Below are 12128 nucleotides of genomic sequence, written 5' to 3' on the forward strand. Positions count from 1 at the left end.
CCACTTAAGTTTGAAATGGTTAGTACGAGTGGTAGTGTGTATCATGTTCAGTCAGATTCAAACTTCAGTAAAACAATTAGGCGCAGAAATTCAGATCATTTTCTACTGCCTCCTGTCGTTGCTGCTGTTTTTGTTCACCTGTCCCTTTGCAAGGTTGCTGTGTGCTCTCTGCAGGCTTGTTTTTTACTGCACGGCTACAGATTATCGGCACCAGGCCTCGTAAAGTAGTCCTAGACGACGATTCTCCTCTGTAAAACCATTCAATGCCACTGGTCACAGACATTTGAATTGGACTTACTACATGTCAGGAAGGTGTTTATTAAAACAAACCGTACTGTCCGTCTGTCCCCAGGTTTGTATGTTGTTGGATTGGTAGGACTGACCTAGCACTAGCAGGACGTGTGGGGCTCCAGAATGTAGTTGGGAATTGAGTGCCCCCGAAGGGGGTGAATATGGGAATGGCCTGGGAATGCCAGCTTCGCCCAACGGGCCAACACTGGCAAATTGTGTGTGCATATGAGTACTTGGGGTTAGATAAGATTCAAGTAGAATCTAAGGCATTCTTTTTCCAAACGGAATTGCTCAGTCTCAGTCGACTGAGATCGTTCGTTTCTCAGTCGACGCGTTAGGGAGCGCACGATGATGTGATTGAGATCACATACGCGGGTGTGGCGTCTGGGCGGGTTTCTTTTTTTCTTCGCATACGATGGTCGACTGAGACACAACAAGTCTCAGTCGACTGTGCCGTAGACAGACCCTTTTCTAAAAAAAGAGAGCAATGTTACGAGGTTAAAAAAACGACATACTTGAGTAAAAAAACTTTCCTATTGTTAGCCTTTGTTCCCGATTAATTGGTTAATTGTGCTGTGATGAAAATATACGTAAGAGAGCACATAAAAGTTGATTAGCCAAGCAACAAAATAGACAAAAACAGGTGGACCAAACAGGGTTACGAAAATATACCGGAAGGCAAAACGCAGCCTTAATTTTGTCTCTAGCACTTGCTTTCGAGACTCACCGGTTAGAAAAAAATATTCACCTCTTGGTGCAATGGTGGAGTCGTGGGTGCATGACTTCACCCATCGGGTTCAAATACTGGTGCTCACGATTATGTTTTAGGGGTTCTCACTACAGTCTTTCCAACAAAAAAAAGAAAATATTCCCAACATCTAATTTCTTGAACTTCAACATCCATTGTGAGAAAACAAATCTTCAAATTTGCCTTTATTCTATATGTTTGTCATGGTATTAATGAAGATCGATACATTCTCGGGGCATCCTTCCGCCCACGATTGTGAGATTGATGGAAGCAGCTAATCTTAAGACTTCTTTTTTTTTCGAAAAGGTGGGTATCCCCTGGATCTTAAGGCTTTTTAAGCCATGGTTTTTCTAAATCTCAATTGTTGGAAACGGAAGAAAAGTACGAGTTGCTCAATTTGCGGACTAAACGAGCTCACAGTAGTGTTGGCATTGTGTCAGATAAGGTCAATGTTTGACAGTTTGAGTCGAATATGTGTAGCCTGAAGCCCTGAACTTGCTTATCTATGAAGGGACACCACTGAGATGCAACTCCAACAATCATCTCACAATTGAAGAGAAAATATTGAGTGTGTGTTTTTCGTAGTTCTAAAGTGAACTTTGTGAAGATATTAGATCCCGTTTTGCATGCTTGTGATAGGTATTTTCCCTAGATCTAAATACTTCCTCCGTCTTAAAATAACTGCCGTGTATTTGTATACATTCTTATATAAATCCACGTCATTTATTTTGAACCGAGAGAGTACAATTTTGACCTCGGCATTCTGCAGTAACAAACGAGGTCCTGTTGTACGGAAACTAGGTCTTCCCCATCGACGTTGACTTGATTCTCTGCTCCTAATAAAAGTATCGAAAGGTAGTTAGTTGCATGATTAGCACGGCGGTTTGGTTTACCAAACTCTCCATGCCATCGTCTTCTCTCTTTGCATGTCGCATTGATGGCGGTACCGCCTGATTGAAGCTGCTGCGTGTGGATTCTTGTTGATCGGTCGAGCCTTATGTTGACAGTACTGACCTGCCGCTGGCTCTGGGTTACGTTCGTGTTGCCCTCCGTTTTAAGGGCCGCATGCCCGCATAGGTGGTCCGGTCGCGCGCAACGTGTGCCCTGCTCGTTTAGCTAGCTGGGCACCTACATACACTGCATAAAATTGACGAAGCCAACGAGCACCTGGACCGAATGACTCTGGCCAAAGCAAATAAGGATGAGCAAAGCAAATTAAGGCACGGGCATTTTTCTCTTTTGAGAGGCGACAGAGTTGTTGTGTGAATTTTCAATTACCGTGCGTATCCGACTTCGGTGCCCGGTGGATCATTGGCAATCACGAGATGATTAGTGTTAAATTAGAACACGTTGTTTAGTTGTTTTTTTCAGCACTGCAGTACAGATGTAGTAACTCCTCCATCCAACAAAAGATGTCTCAAATTTGTCAAAATTTAGATGTATTTAGACATGACTTAGTGTATAGATGCATTCAAATTTAGTCAAGTTGAGACATCCTTCGTTGGACGGAGGGAGTATCTGAACTCCCGCACTTACACACGTCACACGCACGGCACATTCACACACACTACCCCTAGTGCGAAAGTTAGACCTACAACCTATACCTAATCACGCATACTAGATTCTCATTCTCAGAGTCATCGAACTCTGTCGGCAACAGGTACGTTGCTCAGCCACCAAGGGACAAGCTAGCGTGAGAGAGGCTAAGCAACCAAGGAGGGAATAAATCCCGACACACGAAATTCGTCCCCACCGGGGATTGAACTCGTGTGGCCATGCATGCACGACGGCGACGATGACCACTGGGTTGAGCTTAGTTCTCTAGTTGTTGTTTAGTTGTACACTTTTACAACTTGTACTCGATCTCACCACTACAATGCAATTAGCTTTGCCTAGAAGTGAGGTTTTGTCGTCCGGAACCTGCTAAATGAAGAAGACCTTGACAGAGATGAAACCCTAAGTCTCCAGGATAGAGCTAGTGCTAGGGTCTCAAATGCTATAGCGCCCCTTCCCGATCCCGATTCCTCCACGCTGGTTCGGAGTCCTCCAACCCCTCGCTTGTCCGCAAGTGGTCTCTCGGGCCTTTCCCTGGTTAAAATCCTTGTCGGGGTTGGTTTTCTCACGATCTACGACGGAAATCCTAGGTTAAACCCATTCACGTCCAAAGCCTTTCGTGCCTGCGAATATGAGACCGTAAAACACGTGCGTCAACTCGCAGTATTAGCTAGGAGAAATATGCATCCCATGGTTTGGCAGCTTGCCTTACCCACCTATACACGATGCGCTTGTACTTAATGATTTTAGAGGCAAATATACTCTTCGTCCCTCGACATGTCAAAGTATGCCGATCATCCCTCAATGGTTTTTTCGTATACTTTTCACCACATAACTATTGAAACTGGACACAAGCTGTCCCTCACCCGATCCAAAATGGTATTAGTACCGTCAAATCATGTTTTTGGCCCCAAAATTGCCATGTCAACCTACCTAGTTGGCGTCACTTTTTTTATTAGCCCCCAAGTCAATTTGTTTCTGCCAAAAAAACAAAAAACAACCAAGTCAGTGTCGTATTTCGAGGCCAAAGCAATAACATGTTAGCTCTAAAACCACTTCGCATGGGAGGAGAACTTGTTGTTGTTCGGTTTCGACAACCGAGGGTGAAAAGTATACGAGAAAAGAAATTAAGGGACATTTTGCCTACCTTTGGCTAGCTAGTTGAGGGAACGAAAACTTGTTTTTTCTTGATTTTACCCATATTTTCAATAACCAATAAACTCTTCTACCAGGGAAAAAAATATGAAAAATGTGGGATGTATCTTCTTCATGCCCATAAGTTTCCTTGACCAGCAAAATTTGGCTACTGTTTGATTAGATGCTAATCTTTCTTTATATCTCAGAGTCAACCTCGACCAAATTTAGGTGCTCTTTCTTTATATGAACTTAAACTGTGCTAAGGATATGTTTTATGTGAGTATTTGGTTTACTGTTGGAGCCGTGCATTAATCTTTGCCAAAACCCGGGCACGAATTTAGGGCCCTGCCCTTATAGTTTAGTAACACACAAAATTGGATTGTTTCTTCACGCGTTCTAATCAGTTAGGACATTTTGGTCAGCAGTTCCAAGTGGCCAGTAAGGTAACACAGTCAATTCCACTTCACATGAACCCCCAACGACCAACGTACAACAAGGTACAAAGCACCATTCCCATGCAAGCCCACTACTATTCCCCCAACGCAATCCCAACGCTCCAGTTCACGCAGCTGTTCACGCTAATCTACGCATGCAGCGTTTTGGCTTCACGGGAACCATCACCCCCAGAACCAGAAGCACACCATTGCCATGCGCCCCAATTCCTCCGATCGGTCCATGATATAAAATCCCCGGAACCTCCACGGAAGCCAATCCTCAGACCCACAAGCTACCGAATTCGCGCAGAGGAGTAAGATGGCAACACCAACAATGGCGCCGGCTTCGGTCGCTGCTCTCTGCGTGGCGCTGCTGCTGGTTTCTTCCCTCGCCGATGGCGCCCAGCCGGCGCCGCCGCTGCCGCAGACGACGTCCGTGTCGCCGTCCAGCTGCAGCACGGAGCTCCTCCGCCTCCTCCCCTGCCTGCCGTTCCTCGACGGCGGCGCCGCCGCGCCGCCCGATACGTGCTGCGCCAACCTGGGCAGCATGGTGCACGACGAGCCCCTGTGCCTCTGCCAGGCGCTCAACCAGTCCGGCTCCGGGAGGTCCCCGGTCTCTGTCAACATGTCCCGCGTCCTCCAGCTGCCTCCCCTCTGCCGCCTCGATCTCCCACCCGCCGCCGGCGCCTGCGCAGGTAACTAATTGAGTGCTTTGCCATCACAGCCTCTCGAGTCTTGCATCCATTCCATCGATCCTATGCATGCAGTCTTCAATCTATATGTGCAGAATGCTTTTGTTCTGTCAGTGATTGGGTACTTACTGTAAATTCTCTTTTGAACTCTCTTGAAGGGCTTCTTCCAGTGGGGCCAGCACCGTCAGCGCCGGTGATCTCGCCACATCCGGCAGTGAATTCCACTGTTCCATCGACTCCGATGCCGGTGACACCGACTCCACCACTGACGACCGATTCACCGAGGACGAGCAGCCAAGTTACTGGATATAGCAGCGGGTCCAAACTGATAGCTGATGGCATTTCTGTCGCATTTGGTTTCATTGCACTGGCGCCAGCTCTAGCTTTCTGAAGAAACCATCTAGATTTGCTGCAAGTTAGTTATGTCCTGGAGAAATTTAGTTGCGCCAGCTCTAGATGGTTTTCTTAGCATCTGTAACAACAAAAGGATTTAGCGGTTTGAAGGAAAAATGTTCTGTCAGAATAAGCTGTTTTCCCTCAAACTGGTGTCACGGAATCGCCATTCAAGAAAAGGCACACTTGAAAACAGAAAACTGGGCAAAAATTGCAAGTATGCGCAGAATTCTTTCGAATGCATACCAGTCGGTAGTAACATAATCCATATGATGAAAGAATTTACAGCAAGACAACATAACATTAACATCTAGTCCTTTTTCTCTTCTAAGCAGAAGAGGTAGGCCACAAGGCCAACAACCGGAAGAAACCTTGCTACTTTCACAAACTCGGTAGTGTTTGGTTTCATGTTCTGAAGATTGTCACCAATCAACCATGGCTGGAATATCGAGTATAGCAATATGTCCCAGAGAAATGCATAAGCAAGCCGCTCAGATAAGATATAATCCTGCGCAAACTGCAATCGGTCCAAAATCCCTCCAAAGTCAGCATCTGCACGGCCGAAGAATGCCCAAACAATGGAAAAAATGCAGACCAGACCACCAGTTATGCCTACAACTGATGCGCCTTTCACCAGAACTGAACCTAATTTTGATGCTTGCGGTAGAGGCTGGTCCTTGTCATGATCATTGAGTCGGATTGCCATGTAAGGAATCAAGAAAGCTACATAAACAAAAATAGATGTTACATAATCTTATCTGTTTTGCATGTTCATTTTTGGGTCATGGAGATCATACTGTTTGTAAGGAACATCTGAAAGCCCCACAAGACGTCGAGTGATCCCTTATACCGGTCCCTCCTAGCATCCGTGAAGAGAAGTGGTGCAAACAACAGCGTCCAGGCAATCACAAAATTGAACAATCCTTCCGCCATCTAACCGAGCAGGGCTGAATTAGTGAACACACAAAGACGATGATAACGTCGCAAGAAAAATCAATGCCAGCTTCTTACTGGGTGAAGCACGGGGGATTCCAGCAGGTGAATTCCAGCTACACTGCCCAGCAAACTCACCAACAGAATCATGGCCGTAATGCTGTGACATTTGAATTTGTGTAGTTTTGAAAATACTGAAATTTGGGCGTACCGGCATTGATCAAGGGCAGGATGAAGAAGAAGTTGAGCGAGAGGCCAACGAGGTCGGTGATGGTGGATTGCGAGATAGCCCACACCGGGTCGCCCTGCATTACGACGCTAACGAATCAATGATTGGCAGACAGTACAAATGCTACAAGCAGATCGGGATGCACTAGGCATTACCAACGTAAATCTTTACACATAAAAAGATCTCAATTCGGTGGTGACTGTCCGTCACATTCAGAACCCCCCCCCCCCCCCCCCCCCCCATTGATTTGGCAAAAGCCATTGAGAGGAGAACATATACGGATTATTTGATCCGAGACAATAAATGATAATAAAACTTTCTTTAAACATGTACTACGTAGTGTATCAGTACGTGTCAATGACTCCAGTTTATAGAAGTAAATGTATCAAAAATGGATGGGATTTGAGCTAGCGGCATGAAAAGAAGACTAGTAAAGATTTGTGTGCGCAGTACGGACCGGGGCGTACGGGAGCAGGAAGAGCCAGATGATGTAGGCGGCCTCGGCGCCCCACAGCGCAGCCTGAAGCAGCAGGCGCGTGCCCTCCCCGTCACTCGAGGATACCTCGCCGCCGCTGCCACCGCCACGCTTGGCCGCGCACGGCAGAGGGGCCCCTATTCGCCGCAGCGAGGGAGCGGCGCGCAGGGGGGAACAGCAGAGAGAGACCATCGGGCGAGCGGCCGCCCGGTAGGGGAGAGCGGGCGCTGCGAGGAGCGAGGGCGAAGCGGTGCAGAGGAGGAGGGGATGGGGGCACGGTCGCACCGCCATGGCCGCGGGCGGCGGGGTGGAGCCGAGAGCGGCGCGCCGAGGCGGAGATAAAGCGTTTTTGGGCGGGGCGCGACGTGGTGGCGCACGATTTGTCTGCACGGCAAAGCATGCGTGGCCTTCCTGGGCACGCTATACTGGAACGACGACCATGGAAAGTGCGGAGGAAACAAGAGCGGTCGTCCGATTGGATAATCGGAGGGTGTACATCATCGATAGACGCCAACTACATGAAACGTTGAGATTTTCTGTCGAAAGGCTGAGTCTATTGTGCGGCAACGTAAACAAAAAACGTTGAGATTTGCCAGATTTTACTACGGAGTATTCATTTTTGGGAAATTATATAGAGTGGACGTTCTCCCTAGAGCCTTCTAGCGCGACGCGCCGCTGGCCTCTCGATCTCCTTGCGTGACGCCCCGCACCGGCGCTGCCTCGCGATGTTCTCCCGCTGCTGCCTCGCGCTGCCGGACGATGATGCCCCCGCCGCCCCCAATGCTGCCTGGTGCTGCCAATCCCGCTGACGCACGGTGCCCCTGCCCCTGACACGCCCGCCGCCGCCTCGCGCGCGCACGGTCCCCGCCGCCCTGGACGCCGCCTCGTGCTGCCCCGTGCGATGCCCCCGCCCCCGCCGCGCGCTGCGCCTGCCGTCCGTGACTGCCGCCGTCGAGCTCCCCTGTCTCCCGCTGCCGCCATGCGCTGCCCCTCGCCGCCGAGCTCCGTCCCCGCTGCCTCCAAGCGTCCTCTCAGTGGCCGCGCGCGCCACCTAGCGCCCCCACCACGTGCTGCTGCCCTTGCGTTGCTACCCACCAGCGAGTGCCCCGCTGCGTGCTGCCCAAGCTGCCGCACGCTGCCCCCTGCGGTCAATGTTGCTGCTGCCGCGATCCAAATCTCCGTCAACTACTCTACCAACTGGAGCGGGCTGCGGTGGACGCACTCTCGGACGTGATCCCGCGTCGCCGCCGCTCATCCCCGTGGGTCCTCTCATCGAGCTCGAGGAGGAGGAGGCTGCGTTGACGCTCACATCGACATGATTAGGGTGGCGGAGGACTGCACCGGGTGGCTGGCGCGCGCTCGCCGCATTCCATCGTGTACGCCTCACGGGGTAGCTTGGCGGTGTTGTCGGTGGAGGAGGAGGCCGAGATGGCACACGGGTTGGCCCTTCCTGTGGGTGATGTGTCTCGGCTACAGCGGATAATGTCAATTCATGTGCATTAGGGATGGCGATTTCCACTTATTTTACAAGTGGCAATTCAATGTAATTAAATTAATGGAGATGGTTATTTTTGTTTGGTACGAGTGGCAATTTATATTCAATAGGTTTTGCAATTTGTGTTCATTAGAGCCAACATGGAAATATGATTTGTGTGTGATTGTTTTGAATGGAAGTGATAGCTCGATTGGAGTGAAGACGATGCGGTGGTGCATGGTAGATTTTGACCGAAATTGATGTACATGGTAATTTGTGTTCACTACGCATGGCTATTTGTGATCACCAGGGGTGGCAATTTGGGGATCACCGGGGATGGCGGTTTGTGTTCGTTTGGGGGTGTGTGGGGGGGGGGGGCGGAATTTGTGTTCATTAAGGGGTGGCAATTCGTAATCATTAGTGGGTGATAATTTTTGTTTAATATGAGTGCCAATTTGTTTAAAGCGGGGTTGGCAATTTATGTTCATTAAGGATGTCAATTTTGTGTTCATTACGGAAGACAATTTATGTTCACCCATGGGGAGGCAATTTGTGTTCATTACTGGGTAGCAATTTGTATTCATTAGTGGGTGATAATTTATGCTCATTATGAGTGACAATTTTTTCTCATTTGTTTTAAAACGGGGTTGGCAATTAAGGGTGGCAATTTGTATTACAGGATTTATAATGAGCGAACATTCGCTCTTAGTCTTTCGGAGCGAACGCTCTACTGGCCATTCGACCGGAAAGATTATGACTGGGATCGTGCCACGTGTTGTTGTGGGATGGCAACTTTAGGTCTGTGGATGGCAACTTTTAGTTATGTAGAGTGACAGCTTTAGCCCGTTAAGATGGCAACTTTAGTTATATACTGATGGCAACTTTGTCCCGTCACGTTAGAACACTAGGGAGCGAACATTTAGTTGCATGAGATGACAACTTTAGTTCTGTGAGGCTGGCAACTTTAGTCTGTGATAGTGGCAACTTTAGTTCTGCGAAGCTGGCAACTTGACCTGTCGCACCAGAAGGTTAGAGAGCGAACGTTCGCTCCCTATTTCCATCCGTGATACCTTTGTATTAACTGTGGGTGGCAATTTGTGTTAATTAGGGTGCAATTTGTATTAAGCTGTTCATTAGAGGTGGCTACTTGTATTAAGCAGGGGTGTCAATTTGTACTCATTAGAGGCGGCAATTATTTAATTAGAAACTGTTAAAGTGTATAAGTGGATTGTCTAGCTCTTTCCATCAGATCGGTCTTTTGGTTGCGTTGGCTAGCGCATGAAGCTTGACATGGTATCAGAGCCAAAGGTCTCAAGTTCAAGTCCTGGCTTTCACAATTTATATTAAAAAATTGCTGTTACCCCCTCCTTCCATGTATTGGCCTCTAGAGTCACTATACTTCTGAGTTTACACGTGTTGATTTCTCTTCACCCTCACACGTGAGGAGGGGGGTGTTGAAGTGTATAAGTGGATTGCCTTAACCCTTTCCATCAGATCGGTCTTTTGGTTGCGTTGGCTAGCGCATGAAGCTTGACATGGTATCAGAGCCAAAGTTCTCAAGTTCAAGTCCTGGCTTTCACAATTTATCTTAAAAATTGATGTTACCCCCTCCGTCCATGTATTGGCCTCTTGAGCCATTATACCTCTGAGTTTACACGTGTTGACTTCTCTTCACCCTCACACGTGAGGGGGGTGTTAAAGTGTATAAGTGGATTGCCTAGCCCTTTCCATCAGATCGGTCTTTTGGTTGCGTTGGCTAGCGCATGAAGCTTGACAGAAGCAAAAGGAGATAAGGCGTGTGTGAGGTCCGTTCAAAATGGAGACGGTAGCTTGATTTGAAGTGCCGGAGATGCGTCATGTAGTAGTAGTTGGTAGATTTTGACCGAAAATGGATTGACACGGTTATTTTGTGTTCATTAGAGGTGGCATTTTTTCAATAGCGGGTTGCGAAAAATATTTACATGTCATAAACATGAGTTTTTTTTAATTTTTCTACTCTTTTATCATTGCCGGACGTCGCGCACGGGGCCTGTGTTGAGCCTGCTTCTGCGCGCCGAGCCGCCGCCACTACTGCCCCGCGACGAACCGCCATCGTGCGCCATCCCAGCCGCCATACGCCTTCCCCGCCGCCGTGCGCCGCACGCCGTCGCAGCCCCAACCGCTCGCCGTTGTGCGACCTCGTGCTCTAGTCCAAAACCCATAAAGAATTAGAATTATTGATTAATTAAACGTCCTCTTCTGTCCCTTCAAGATAATATAAAATGTTGTTTGTATATGAGCGTGTGCATGAATTAATGGAGTGCAAACTATGGTAACACAATGCATGGCTACATGATGCGATGATCCGATGCATGCCATTAAAGGCGTGGCCAGTGCAGTCACTCATTTGCTGATTTGCATGCGGTTAATTGCCGGCAGTTAGCGTCGCGTGCTGGAGCTACAGCGCGAACTGTGTCGCGCGAGCAAACTACAGCACGTACGTCCGCGCGGTATTCCCCTCCTTCAGTTTTTCGTGCGATGGACACTACTCGTGGTGCATTTTGTGTGTGCTAGACAGTAAATCCCAGATTCATAGCGCCAATTGTATAATCAAAGGACCGCCCGTGAAAAATCAAACTTATTTAGGGCCTCTTTGGATCAAAGGATTGCAAAAACATAGGAATATGAAAAAACATAGAATTGGAATGCCATGCTGATTCAAAACATATGAATTGCTATAAAAGAGTATTTGGATGTTCCATAGGAAAAATATAGGGTTTTTTAGATTAGATGGAGCAAGAGAGGAGAGAGATAGAGAGGAGATGCATTGGAACTTTCAAAGGAAAGTTTCAAAGAGGTTAGATCACATGCTTGGATACCTCCAATATTTGGAGGAAAATTTTCTTTCCCATGAAATTCCTTTGGTGCAAATCTTATGATCCAAATGGCATCTGTAGGTTAGGATTGGAATCCTCCATTTTTCCTTCAAAAATCCCATGATCCAAAGAGGCCCTTAACCTGCTGCAGGAGATTCAGATCAGTGCCATATGTATTTCAAGTGCAAGAACCAACGATTTTTATTCGCCGGAGTAGTGATCAACTGTTTGAATCTTTAGAGCATTTTCAGCAGTAGCTCCTAAAACAGGATCCCTAAATCATGTTAAGGGGTTTTCTCCTCAAAAATTTAGTCCTTATTTTAACTAGAGCTTCGGCAGTACCTTCTAAACTTCAGCCCCTATTTAGTTTTGCATTTACACTGACTAGTGGGTTCCATACGTCAGTGGCTCATTGCCTTTTCTTTTTTCTTTTTTCTTTTTCTTTTTTCTCCTCCCATCTTCTTCTTCCCCATGGAGCAGGCGTCCGACGAAGGGGCGGCCGAGGGCGAGGTGCAGGGCAGCGGCGAGAGGAGCGACGGAGTTGGGCGGTGCGGCGGCTGCTAGGGCGCGTGGGGTGTCGACAGCCTAGGGCACGGTGGCGGCCAAGGGCAGCGTCCGGACGCGAGGTGGACTAGTGGCGGGAGGCGAGGTGGAGGTGGCAGCGGGTTGACCGCCGGCGAGGGGAAGTGGCGATTGGAGGAGGCCGACAGGATCGGGACTTGCAGGAGGAAGATGTGCACGGGGGAAAATGATGGAATGGAGGCTGGATGGCTTGATCTAAGGGACTTTCTAGTTTAGGGACCCAAATAGAGGCCTTACTGAAGATGTTTTTTCCTCTAACCCCCTAAAACGGAATTGTGACCCTGTTTAGGAGTCCCGTTGAAGATGTTCTTAGATCCACAATCACACGATG

General features: G+C 48.3%; 2 protein-coding genes across 2 annotated transcripts; one reads left to right on the forward strand and one right to left on the reverse strand.

The window, feature by feature from the left end:
- The first annotated feature begins 4462 nt into the window (after nt 1–4462).
- On the forward strand, nt 4463–5382 carry LOC100823127 (non-specific lipid-transfer protein C6). The gene is made up of 2 exons (XM_014896125.2): nt 4463–4859; nt 5015–5382. The coding sequence occupies exons 1-2, from the start codon at nt 4484–4486 to the stop codon at nt 5245–5247; spliced, it is 609 nt and encodes a 202-aa protein (XP_014751611.1). The 5' UTR covers nt 4463–4483; the 3' UTR covers nt 5248–5382.
- Nucleotides 5383–5450: 68 nt separating this feature from the next.
- Nucleotides 5451–7295, reverse strand: LOC100823433. Its single transcript, XM_003581270.4, has 5 exons — nt 6869–7295; nt 6394–6487; nt 6261–6298; nt 6047–6182; nt 5451–5972 (listed from the first exon to the last, which is right to left on the reverse strand). The coding sequence occupies exons 1-5, from the start codon at nt 7175–7177 to the stop codon at nt 5560–5562; spliced, it is 990 nt and encodes a 329-aa protein (XP_003581318.1). The 5' UTR covers nt 7178–7295; the 3' UTR covers nt 5451–5559.
- Between the last annotated feature and the right edge of the window lie 4833 nt (nt 7296–12128).

The sequence above is a fragment of the Brachypodium distachyon genome, chromosome 5 (assembly GCF_000005505.3).
Source record: "Brachypodium distachyon strain Bd21 chromosome 5, Brachypodium_distachyon_v3.0, whole genome shotgun sequence".
Lineage (NCBI taxonomy): Eukaryota > Viridiplantae > Streptophyta > Magnoliopsida > Poales > Poaceae > Brachypodium > Brachypodium distachyon.

Excerpts from the sequence above, each read along its gene's own strand:
- LOC100823127 (XM_014896125.2), top strand. The coding sequence starts at position 4,484 with ATGGCAACACCAACAATGGCGCCGGCTTCGGTCGCTGCTCTCTGCGTG. Across the intron at positions 4,860-5,014 it reads CGCCGCCGGCGCCTGCGCAG|GGCTTCTTCCAGTGGGGCCA; the intron begins GTAACTAATTGA and ends ACTCTCTTGAAG.
- LOC100823433 (XM_003581270.4), bottom strand. The coding sequence starts at position 7,177 with ATGGCGGTGCGACCGTGCCCCCATCCCCTCCTCCTCTGCACCGCTTCG. Across the intron at positions 6,488-6,868 it reads TCCTGCTCCCGTACGCCCCG|GGCGACCCGGTGTGGGCTAT; the intron begins GTCCGTACTGCG and ends GTCGTAATGCAG. Across the intron at positions 6,183-6,260 it reads AATCCCCCGTGCTTCACCCA|ATGGCGGAAGGATTGTTCAA; the intron begins GTAAGAAGCTGG and ends CTGCTCGGTTAG.